This window comes from Natrix helvetica (genome assembly GCF_964273705.1).
Source record: "Natrix helvetica genome assembly, chromosome: 4".
Taxonomy (NCBI): Eukaryota; Metazoa; Chordata; class Lepidosauria; order Squamata; family Natricidae; genus Natrix; species Natrix helvetica.
This window is the reverse complement of record NC_138550.1, coordinates 36,455,848-36,468,835: the sequence shown is the minus strand read 5'-3', so window position 1 is coordinate 36,468,835 and position 12,988 is coordinate 36,455,848. Positions and strand designations below refer to the sequence as shown.

Sequence of the window (12,988 nt, the reverse complement as noted above, 5' to 3'; positions counted from 1 at the left end):
TCTTTGACTTCCGTGGGGTTTTTGCGGACGGAACATTAAGAAAGCCATTGGTTGAAAGCAAAAATAGCCACCCCACAAACTGGCCAGTTTACATCGCCTGGATGCGGTCGAGCTCCGAGCCCAACGCGAACACAACCGGACGGCCGAGAGAGTTCTCGTTGGTTCCCAGCATGCAAACGAGCTTCCTAGAGCGGCGGAGGCTTCCGCCCAACTCCGGAGGCTTTCCTTCACTGGAGCCACAGGGGCAAAATGGCGGCCAAGGCGCCAAATACAAATGTTTGAATTTGGCGAGGTGAGGGCTGACGCTGTCTCTGGCCGACTTGTGCTGAGGGTGGTGAGGCCATGGACGCCTCGGCGTGTATGAAGTCTCTGCTCTTGGCGGCTTCTCAGTACCGAGCTGCCCGCACCCAGCCCAACGCAGCGCTGCTCCAGCGGAATTTAGAGGTGAGAGACCACCCGGTTCAAAGCTCCCCCCCCTTCTACTTTCGGATATTTTGTGCTAGAAATAGGTAGAGAAAGAAGGCGCGTTCAAATCACTGGCCCGCTGCTGCCTCAGCGCTATCGAAGCTTTTCCGTGACAATTCCCCCAGTGCTGCCTCGTTTTTGCGAACTGTTGAAAGATATGCGGAAGAAGATCCATATATAAACGAAGTGGTGAAGGGCGAATATGTTAATGTCCTGGTGGCTCCTAGCGTGAAGACCGCCAGTAAGCGTTGAAGAACTGAATGTAGGGCGCCGTCCTCAACTGATCCTCGACCTTTTATGTAGGCAACCCCTGCCGTTATTTTGTTTTGGCAGTGACACATGTCAGCCCCTACCGGAACAAGCAAAGAAGCCACCCACCAAATCCGTTTGGGGACGTCGCCCTGCTCTGCGGCTGTGATTCATGCATCGGGCCACAGCCATTGATCTTTTGACCATAGGAAAGTCGTGTGTGTGTATTTCCCCTTGTGCCAGAAAGCCATTGCTCTCACTTTTCTTGCCAACCAATCTCAAGAAGATATCGGACTGCCATTTGTCAGAAATGGTGTAGGGCCTCCTGCTGGCTTATATTTAAATGATTGTCCACTAGGACTCCAAGATCCCTCTCACAGTTACTACTATTGAGGAAAGTACCACCTATACTGTACCTGTGCAGTATAGTATATTACAGTGCAGTATATTAAGAGGTTCTATAAATAAGAGCTTAAGTGGGGGAGGGGTTGGGGTTTGGACTAGATGACCTACAAGGTCCCTTCCAACTCTGTTAATCTGTTAACCCTGGAAAGAAAGTGGGAAACCGGGACCTCTTCCTCTCTCCACAGTGGCTGAGGAGTTTCTTTTCCCTGCTGAAGGGGAATGGAATAGAAGTGGCTCTTTAGTTTCTGTATCTCCACTATGACCTTATGGGATCTTCCCTGCAGGAATGCCAGTTCACACCTACCAAGTACAGGCTTTGTCAAGTCCCTTACAAAATTCAGACCAACCCAGCTCACAGGATTGAAAATAGGAGATAGGAATATTGGGTATGCTTTCCACCTTGAGTGACCAGTATAAAAAAAAATACAAAGGCAATGTAAAAATCTAATAATAATGCTTGGATTTAAGCCAGGAAAATAAAGATAGGTTATGGAATCTCTGAAACTAGATATTTAGTCCTTGCAATACTTATTATAGACTACAGGAAACAGTTCTTTATTATTTGATTAATATTCTTTCTCAAAGATTCCAAGCGGAAGGATTGATGTCCCACCTATGAGATAAGACTGATAAGTCCATCTGTTCGTTTTTAGCCATGTCTTGGTAAACCTTTGAGTGAAAGTTCCCTTAGAATTGCTCCCTATTCTGCCTGAAAGAACAAAAGCGGATGGGGATAAATGATATCAAAACACATATGTGTTTAAACAAATGTCTCTTGAGAGATGTTTTTGTTGGGGTATAAGTCATACTGCAAGTGGGGGAGGAGGAACATATCAATCACTATATGGTTGCAGTAGTGGTTGGACTCTGCAATCTGCACCTATGACAGGTGGGGTGGGAAGAGTGTTACTTTTTTTCCTCCCTCTAATAAGAAATAACACTGCTGAAACTGGTCTGTACTTCTGCGGGGAAGGTGACAAGACCCACTTCCCTTCCTTCTGTTATCCACTTTGTTTATGCTTGTGACCCATGACAAAAGAAATAAGAACAAAAAAACCATCCTCTCTTTTCTGTTTTGCTTCTCATACTATGAGTTGTGTAAAAAAGGGGAAAAACAAGGAGAGAATAGTGTCTTGGTACCACTTGTTGAATTACAACAATGTTACTTCCAGCAGGTAGCATCAAGGGAGGTGTTTTCCCATGTAGCTTTCTTCTACCCCAGGCTTCCAGTGCATCACTGTCAATGCAAAATATGAGTCTAAAGTCTGATCAATCTTTGAGTTGAGCGTATTTTTATGCTGGTTTCCAAGCTGCATATTTGTACTTTACTGCTCTGTGCAGAAGAGCTACAAGGTCACAGTTATACATAGGCTGACCTCTTAATAAACTGATATTAGTTGAGTGGGATACAAATATGTTTAGTACAGAGCTGTTTTGCAAGTTCTATCTTCTATAGTTGTTCGATAGTTGAAAATTTCTTAAAATATGTAATGATGAGGATAATATTGTCTTATTTATTTATAAAATGTATAGACAGCCGGTCCTACCTCAAGGTAATTGGGCAGCATTTAAGGTAATTGGGCACCTATTTTCTAGATAACAAGGACAAAAAAATCTGATATAGGGATTAATTGATTTATCTCTGCATATTGTACTTTGCATCTAATAAACCTATTGTAGTTTTAAAACACACATTGCTTCAATGATGTTGCTACATAAGAAAAAAATATCAACAAGTTAATATACCAGTAATTGGCAAATCAAACAAAAAGTAGAGTGTCTCAAGTTGAACTTGACTTGTGACTTCATAGATATAACCTTTCAATTTTTCTGAGTAATTGTATAGGTTTGATATATACTGTATATACACATGGCTCTCACACACACCAGGTTCTGTCACTTGAATAAGGTCATTATATATATTTATATCTTCCATTAGCTTAGAAGTTTTAATTGTCTTTTGTTAGCACTTCTTCTTTTTTTCCAGGTTATCTCAGGATTGAAATTGACAAAATTATTTGCATCAAATCATATTTTACCAAGTGAATGCCTCAATTGCTTAGTAGAACTTATTGAGGACCCAAATCTAAGCCCTCCATTAACTGTGAATGTTGTAGGCTTGCTTTCTCAGTTAGGTAAGTTTTAAATGTATTTGAGTTGCATATACAAGTTATTTTATAGCTGGGAATATATGTGATATAATCTTATTGATAGCTCTGATTTCTTTTTCAAATAGACTGTGTGTCCTATTACATTTTCAATTAAAGAGGAGTTCACTTGTTATTAGAATCATACTTCCTTGAATGAGGATTAAAAAATAATTTATTGCACTGGTTTGGAGCAGAATAGTTTAATTCTTGTAAGAATAATAAAGTAAAAATAATGACAACTAGCATGATAAATACTATTTGTAACATATTCTGTACAACCTCATTTCTATGACAAATTGTGGAATATTTAAACATAAAAATATGACACTTTCATCAGAAATGAATTATCTCCAAAATATAAAATCTGGGATAGAAAAACAGTTGAAATGTTTTCAGTTTGTTAAATTTAGTTAGCTTGTATTTTGAATATATGCGTACAGATAGTCTTTGATATGCAACCACAATTGGGACTGGAAGTTCTGTCACTAAGGATGTGATTAAGTGAGTTGTGCCTGATTTTATTAACTTTTTTGCTCAGTTGCCAAGCTAATCCAGTTCCCCCCACTGACTTTGCTTGTTGGAAGTGCCCTGGGAAGATGCAATCATTTGACTGCAAGATTCTTTTTTTTTTTTAAACAAAGTTTTATTGGTTTTTTTAAAATTTACAGGGAAAAAGGTAGTGGAAAAAGTATACAAATTTTGGCAGTTGTGAAATGTGGTAGGTGCCCCCGCCCTCCATACTCATAATATACATCTAAACAAAAATCATTAATACATAGTAGTATATAGTTAGCATATTAATTCAATTGGTAATTTCGATCAGTTTATGTCAAAAGGATTTTCTTGTTCATTTTTGTGATCTGAGCTTTCTTGGTATTGCCCCATCTCTCCCCGCTGACAGAGCTCCGCCCCCTCCCGTGTCCTGCGTGTCTGTTGTAGGATCATCTGATTTTTCTAGGTGTGCTTTGTTTTTTTCCATAAAGGCCTGTGCCTCTATGGGTGTATTAATTCTAACTCTTGTCTCCTCCCAGAATATTAACATACCTTCAGGCATCAACCATCTGAACCACACCCCCTTCTGATATAATTTATTCGCTAATTGCGAATAACTTTTTCTTTTTTCCCTCAGTTTCTTGGGGATCTGCTTCAGAATGGTTATTTCCCTATCTTGGTATGTCAAGGCTTTCCCCCTTTGTGCACTCAGAATTTCATCTCTTGTACTTTTTCTGAGAAATTTAATGTGTACCTCCCTGGGTACGTTGTGTGTTCTAGCATAGGCTGAATTCAATCTATAAACCAAGTCTATCTCCCACCCCATCTGTTGTTTTTCTTTCTGAATGTATTCAGCCAGAATACTTGTCATGATGTCCCTTATGTTTTCATCATCTGCCTCCATCACGTTTTGGAATCTAAGGTAAAAGACATTCTCTCAAACTCTATTTTCATCTGCTGGGTATCAAGTTCTTTGTTTCCCTTCTGCACCCCTTCCACCCCCTCCCTCATCTCAGCCATCCCACCCTCCAAAAGATCCAGTCTCTGTGAGTTCTTATTAATTTGAGCCTGATTCTCTTTAATTTCTTCTTTCATCTCCTTTAATTGTTTCTTTATTTCCTCTTGTCCCTATAAAAGTTGCTGGAACATTTGTTGAAACTCCGTCTCTGTACTTTTAGGTTGCATCAAAGCTGTTATCGTTGATTGTGTACTAGGACTGGAGGTTGCAGATGTCGGGGCAGAGGCAGGCTTTCCAGGAGGTGGTCTTTTAGGAGACATTGTTTATGGAATAAAGAGTTCAGTCAGTGTAGAGAATGGTCAGTCAGAGCGGCAGAGCGGCCAGAAGAGTCCAGGGGGCAGAGGGTTCAGGCAGAAGAGAGTTTCTCTAATCACCCTGGCAATAGAGCAAAGTTTCTCACTCCAGGGAGTTCAAAAGGTAGCAATCAACAAGAGATTTGTCTGAGTAGCACGGAGACAAAGACCGGAAGCCTGAAGTTTTGAAGGTGGAGTCAGGTTTCACAGTTCATAAAGACAACGGAAGTGTGCCATCTTGCCCTGCCAGCTTCGGGTTTAGAGGCATAACAAAGTTTTGAAAGTTCAAAGTTCCCAAAGTTCCCAGATCATCAATATATTATGAGGTTAAGTCTGAGAAAATCACTTTTAGTAAGGGCGTGACATCATTGGTTGGCTCTCCCCCCTCCTCCTTCCCCTGGGGCTGAGAGCAGAATTGTTCCAAGCCGCTTGTCCGAGGGGAGGGGAAATCCCCCTCCCTCCAGCCGCGCCTCTCCAAATCAGCCGAAAGGAAAAGTTTTGAGCTGCTGGCAGTTTTTCCAAGTTAGTAAGGGGAATGGAAAGGAGTCTATGCCTCACCGCACCGCAGCCACGTCCTTCTGCTTGCTCATTCTCCGCACAGCCTCGCAGCGAAGACGCCGGAGCATCTCCCCATCATGCTCCCCAGTGCCTGGAGCGAGGCGGGGGGGCCCCCACCGGCCGCCGCCGATCCCGGGGATCCCCCGCAGTGCCGCCCCTCCGGCAGGAGCCTCTACGGGGCGTCCTGTGCCCCCCAAGGAGTGGGGAGCCCACCGGGGAAGCGCGAGGCGAGCAATGCTTGCCCGTCGCTGTCAGCCGCCGGAACCGGAAGTCGACTCCAAGATTCTGCTAGGTCCATAAGTACATGCCAGTTGCTAAGTGCCTGAATTTTGATCATATAATCACGGAGATACTGTGTCAGTTGTAAGTGTGAGTACTGATTGTAAGACACATTTTCTACACTATGGTAATTTTAAATGGTCATCAAATAAATGGCCATATGTCAAGGACTACCTATATTTATATGTACAATGTCTAGGATGAAGATGGAACTGGTTATGGAAAAGTAAAAAAAAGATTTTGTGGAGGCTTATCATTTCTGAAAGCTTTTCCAATTGTTTTCAGTTTTTCTGAATATATTTCTTAATAATAATAATAATAATAATAATAATAATAATAATAATAATAATAATAATAATAATAATAATAATAATAATAATAATAATAATAATAATAATAATAAATTTGAATTTATTAGCCGCTCCCTTTCCAGACAGGACTCGGGGCGGCGTACAATGGAGCATATAGAACATAAAACATGTGTACAAACACATAAACATACATATATACAAAGACACACATGCACGGAGGAGGTAACAAATTACATCACATTTAGACAGTTAAAAATCACCATTAAAATACCCCCAATTGTAAGAAACCCAATGTAAAATTAAAATTTAAAATTTAAAAAGACAGTCAGGAGGAGTAAGAAAAATTACGGTTGAGCCAGGCCAGATAATTGAAAGAGGTAGGTCTTCAGCTGTACACGGAAGGAGCGGAGATCGGAAGTAATCCTGATGTCACGGGGGAGGTCATTCCACAGGGCTGGCCCCATCACAGAGAAGGCTCTGCTCCTGGGTGTCGCCCCCCGACACTGTTTGGCGGACGGCACCCGGAGAAGTCCCTCTCTGTGTGAGCGAATTGGTCGTAGGGATGTGTGGGGCAGGATGCGATCCTGCATGTAACTAGGTCCTGTGCCATGAAGCGCTTTAAAGATCATAATCAAAACCTTGAAACGCACTCGGTAGACCACAGGAAGCCAGTGCAGCTCGCGCAGGAGAGGTGTTACAGGGGAGTATCTAGTCCTCCCCATAATCACCCGCGCGGCCGCGTTCTGGACCAACTGTAGTCTCCGAGTGCATCTCAAGGGAAGCCCCATGTAGAGAGCATTGCAGAAGTCCAGACGAGACGTCACTAGCGCATGGGTGACTGTGCGTAGGGCATCCCGGTCCAATAAGGGGCGCAATTGGCGCATCAGGCGAACCTGATGGAACGCCCCCCTTGCCACGGCTGTTACATGGTCATCCATGGACAGCCGGGCATCTAGCAGGACGCCCAAATTGCGCACCTGTTCCATGGGGGCTAGTTGCACGCCCCTGATGGCCAGAGATGGAAGCAACTGGTTGAACCGGGAGGCCGGAAGCCACAGCCACTCCGTCTTGGAAGGGTTGAGTTTTAGTCGGTTGCCATCCATCCAGACCCGTACGGCCTCCAAACACCGGGACATCATTTCGACGGCCTCATTGGGGTGGTTCGGGGTGGAAATGTATAGCTGAGTATCATCAGCATACAGATGATATCCCACCCCAAAACCACGGATGATCTCGCCCAGCAGTTTCATGTATGTGTTGAACAGGAGAGGCGAGAGCACCGATCCCTGTGGCACTCCACATGTGAGTGGCCTCCGGGTCGATCTCTGCTCCCCTGCCAACACACGTTGCGTCCGGTCAGAGAGGTAGGAGCCAAACCACCGTAAAACGGTGCCCCTGACTCCCAGCCCCTCTAGCCGGTGCAACAGGATACCATGGTCGATGGTATCGAACGCCGCCGAGAGATCTAATAGGACCAGGATAGAGGAACAACCCCTATCTCTGGCCCTCCAGAGATCATCAACCAATGCGACCAAGGCCGTCTCCGTGCTGTGCCCGGGTCGGAAGCCGGACTGGCGCGGGTCTAGATAATCATTTTCCTCCAGGTGACGTGGGAACTGTTGTGCCATCACACTCTCTACAACCTTCGCTAAAAAAGGAAGGTTGGAGACTGGACGATAATTGACTAGGTCCGTTGGGTCCAGGGAAGGCTTCTTGAGCAGGGGCCTCACCACCGCCTCTTTCAAGGCGGCCGGTAGAAACCCCTCACCCAACGAAGCGTTCACTAGGCCCAGGAGCCAGTCGCGCGTAACCTCCCAGGATGCCAGTACAAGCCAGGAGGGACACGGGTCCAATAAACATGTGGTGGGTTGCAGACGTCCACGCAACCTGTCCAAATCCTCGATGGCAACCGAGTCAAACTCCTCCCAAAGCGGTCCCTCAAGACTCGCCACGGGCGTCTCTACTGGACCACTGAAAGGGGCCCATCCCATCCGGATTTGAGCGACTTTGTCCTGTAGATATTTCCCAAACTCCTCTGCTCTGCCCTGTAAAGGGGCTTCCCGCGGTCTCTCAAACAAGAGGGAGCGAGTCACCCGAAACAGGGCGGCAGGGCGGTTATCTGCGGACGCAATAAGAGCGGCGCAATGTTGACGTTTGGCCGCTCTTAATGCCACAAGGTACGTCCTCAGGTAGGCTCGTGCCTGTGCTCGGTCAAATTCGGAACGGGAGGATCTCCAACGACTCTCTAGGCGTCTCTTGTGGCGTTTCATCACCCTTAGCTCCTCGGTGAACCAAGGGGCCAGGGTGGTTCGCCGCCGCAGGAGAGGCCGCAAAGGCGCCACCCGGTCTAGGGCCCCGGTAGTCGCACTATTCCATGCGTCTACCAGGTCCTCCACTCGGGGGCGGGTCAGGTCCACAGGAGGTGGCCCAAGCTCCGTCTGGAACCTATCTGGTTCCATCAGGCGCTTGGGGCGGAACCATCTAATACCTTCCGGTTCCGCCTCCTCGCAGCGGGGGGTAGCACCAGGGAAGTCAAGCCGGAGAAGTGAGTGATCCGACCATGACAGGGGAATAATAGCTGGATCCCCTATTCCCAGATCACTCGTCCACTGGCCAGAGACAAAGACAAGGTCCAGCGTGTGGCCTCCCTCGTGAGTAGGGCCCTGAATTAACTGGGTCAGGTCCATGGCTGTCATGGAAGCCATGAACTCCCGAACCCCCTCAGACGCTTCTCCCATCGACGGCAGATTAAAATCCATCACTAAAAGTTTGGGGGTCTCAACCGCCACCGATGAGATCAGCTCAAGGAGTTCAGGCAGGGCCGCTGATGTATAGCGAGGAGCCAGGTATACTATCAGCAGGCCCAACTGCCTCCCTGGGCCCCATCTCACGACAAGGGACTCACACCCGGATGTCTGTGGCACGGTGAACTCTCTCGGCTCCAAGTCTTCCTGGATAATCACTGCTACCCCGCCGCCCCTTCCCTGGGCCCGAGGCTGGTGAAATGCTCGATAACCTGGCGGGTTATCCCTCGTGGCCCAACCAGGTCTCGGTTATTCCTGCGAGGTCCGGCTCCCCCTCCAAAATTAGATCGTGGATGAGGGGGGCCTTATTAACAACGGACCTCGCGTTGCATAACAGCAGTCTCAGGCCTTGGGTCTGTAGATCCTGACCACCTAGTATGCAGGGGTTGGTACAAACGACCGGGAATGACCAAAAACCCCGGTCTCCCAACCGACTACGCGCTCTTAATCTGTCCTCGCACCTGCCCCTCCCCACGACCATTGGTATCAAAGAGCCCTGCACAGGAATGCTATCTTCCCTCTCCTCCCCCACTCCACTCCCTCCTCCTTCGACCACACCAAGGTGCCTGGCTCTCCCATCCCTCCTGTCTTGTTCCCCCCCCATCCCTGTAACCCCTTACAATTTTTAAAAAACAATTAATTAAAAAACCCCTCAACGAGCGCTTAAAATGTTAATGATACATTTATTCTAGATAATGAAACCGGAGAAGCCCTTCAGAATGCTTACAATTTCTGTGGTGCCCTTGCAAGTGTAATTCTTCGAAGTTCTACAAATCCTATTGACCCAGTAATATTGCAAGTAAGAATGTAATGCTTTATATGTAAGAAATTATTATTATTACATTTATTTATTGTTATTATTTATTTATTTATTGGCATTTAAAATATTGGCAGCCAATGGTCTTTTACGTAAATTGTTTCCAGATCCTGTCTGATTAGCATCAAGACTATGCTGAAATGCAAATACTAGAAAGATCAGAATAATGTATATTAATATTTGCACAATTTCTATCAGAAATATAATTTTTAATTGATATAGTTTAGAAACACAATTTGATTGCTTCTTATATTTTTATCTAAAAACTGTTACATCCAGTCCAACCAACCCTTATTATGGCCTTTAGGTCAGAGAGAGCAGCAATAAAATGCATTGATCTGTAATTATTATTAACAAAATTTAAAAATATATAAATGAAATGATATAAAATACATTATTATAGTACATTTAGCAGTGGCAATCAGAAAAAAAATGTGCTAAACTTTAACTATAAATAGGACAGTATATAGAGAGGACAACAAATAACAGCACAAAATTGGGCAACCTGGAAAATATGACAGAGTTCTGATCAGATAGGAGCAATGCCAGTAAACATACTTTCTACCAGACTCCTTTTTTCTAAAAAAAAGATATAATTATATCTTTTGAGATTACCAGTACAGCAAAGGAGCTTAAGCTTTTCACAGCGTCATATTTACACAGGCGTAATGTTGCTGAAAAGGAATGTTTTATACACAGAACTGCAGAACTGCCCTCAACCTGGTCAAGATGAAAGCCCCGTGTAATTTCAGAATTCAGACCAGGCTGAAGAGATATAAGATGATGGCACATGCCGATTTGAGAAGAATTTAGGGTATAACTGTAAGATTAGATACGAAGCTTAAAGTGGTGTGAAAATCACTATCCCAGATACGTTGTTTAAGACATTTTCAATCCTAATGGACATAGGCTTTTAAAAGAGTCAAAAGAGTCTTTAGGACTGGAGTTTGCTAATGGCTTTTGTTAGCCAGGTTGATTTAAAACAATCTCTGAGAATCAATCAAGCCAGACCCATAGATGAAAAGAAATCAATTTTAATCAGCGATTAAGGAAATAGACAGTCTCTGGCACCCACAGTAACCATATCTGCCTATAATCTTGATGCATTTTGGAACTGCAAGTATTCCTCTTGTAAATTTGGCTGGACAGTTTACAAGATATTAAATTGTAAAAATATAAATTTAATAAAGAAGCCAAGAGATGACCTGAACCAAGAAAAACATTGAAAGCCGGAAGAATAAAATGTTCTCCTATTTGAATAGAAGAATTTTATGACAACTCTGGGCCTATGTTCGGCTGTGTTATTGTCAATAAAAGAAATGCATGCTCCATCAGCTATATCATAAAGTTTTACATTAACTTATATGTAAAATAAAGGACAACAGTAGTAATGATAATAAATCTCTCTTTAAGCATTACTCAGATCAACATTTTATTGTCTAAACCTGTTGAGAAAAAACAGGTGGATTTATCAAGAAAAAATATTTGGTCTGACTTTTAGTTTTTGTAATGTTTGACATTACAATGTTTGCCCTCTGAGAAGTGAATTTCATAGTTGTTTTGGGTTTTTTTTAAAAAAAATAAAATGATTTTTCTAAAAGAGCAATCAGTAGGTTATAATTTTAATACCATTTCAATTGAATTATTTTATTATATCCACCACAATTTTAAGACACTTGGCTATTTACAACAATTACAAACATTTTAATAAAATATCCATGGTGGAAACAAAATATTTAGATTCTAAAATCAAAATAGTATAATATATTATCTGATTATGCATCTGAAAAATAAATGCAGATAAATCTAATGCAAACAGTTATACTTTCATTGATTTTATTTAACAGAGTATTCAACTGCTACAGAAACTGACCTACAATGCAAGAACATTGCAAGCCAGTGCTAATATTGAAGACTTAATTTCTTTCCTAATGCTTCGCATGTAAGTTTCTTAAATGCAACTGTTAAATAAATCTGCACTTATAGGCACATTTATATCCCTGAATGTTTCAGTTCAGTTATTCTGTGTAACTTAACCCATGCAGTCTTGAGATGCATGGAAATATGTGACAACTGAGTTTAATTTGGAGGCATATTGGACTGCTTTCTAGAAGTTTAGACTAGGCTTTCTAATTGGAGATGTACCTGCTACACTAGTGCAAGAAAGGGAAAATACTTTATCCTTGTATATTAATACCTACTTTCCTTTGAGCATTCCTCATGGTTACTATCAGTGTGGTCTATCCAGTGGTGGGTTGTGGATTCTGTTCCAGCCGGTATGGTTGGAACGGGCTTGCCGGCATCCATGTGGGCGCGTGCAGCCTGCGCATGCATCTTGGCGCTTCTGCGAGCCTCTGCAATGCTCCAGCTGCTCAGTGGGGCATCATGCAGGTGCTGTACGCGCTGAAGATGTAAAAGGGTGGTAAGGGCGGGCAGGAGAGCCCTACGGAGCACTGTACCAGAACGGTATCCGGTGCTCTGGGCTGGCTCCAGTACGCCTGTACTGGGGCGTAACGCCTGCAACCTACCACTGGTTCTATCACAAGATTTTGAACATACAAAGCTTACCTTAAGCTTTAGAATAATACTTGATTGCTAAAATTCTTGCTATTTCTGTCATGAGAGTTTCAAGCATTATTTTATGCTCACCTTGGTGGGTAATTTTAAACTAGGAACTTCACCATATGTCCCCTAGATATTTGATTATAGGGATTGCCTATTGGAAACATACTACTAGATTTAAAATTTGCTGAAGAAGCAGAAGCTGGAGAAGCTTCTTGGATTGAAACATCTTCAAAGAAACACAAGAAAGTCCAGTTGTCTCTACAGTTATCCTATAGAATATACAATAGGAGCCAGCTGTCCTTAACATTAGTATATAACCTTGATGGCGAACCTATGGCATACATGCTACAGGTGGCATGCGGAGCATTTGTCAGGGCACACGAAATGTTTCCCTGTCAGCTGGCAAGCGCGCATGCGTGCGCTGGCCAGCTGACTTCGGCCTTCTTTTGAGGTCATTTTTGGCCTTCTGGAGGCTTCCTTGAAGCCTTTGGCGCGTGAAAAATTAGCCCTACAGGAAAACCGGAGGGTCAGGAACGTACTTCCGGTTTACTTGTAGGGTTGTTTTTTGCCCTCTGAAGCCTT

The 12,988-nt window shown here is 43.6% G+C and overlaps 1 protein-coding gene across 1 annotated transcript in view; it reads left to right on the top strand.

Annotated features, from left to right (window-relative positions):
* Positions 1-211: 211 nt before the first annotated feature.
* CIP2A (cellular inhibitor of PP2A) overlaps positions 212-12,988 on the top strand; it is a 44,230-nt gene continuing 31,453 nt past the window's right edge. The window contains exons 1-4 of the mRNA XM_081952731.1: positions 212-444; positions 3,107-3,254; positions 9,717-9,823; positions 11,689-11,783. Of these exons, the coding sequence (XP_081808857.1) occupies positions 343-444; positions 3,107-3,254; positions 9,717-9,823; positions 11,689-11,783 (452 nt within the window). The 5' untranslated portion in view covers positions 212-342. The remainder of the gene's footprint in view (positions 445-3,106; positions 3,255-9,716; positions 9,824-11,688; positions 11,784-12,988) is intronic.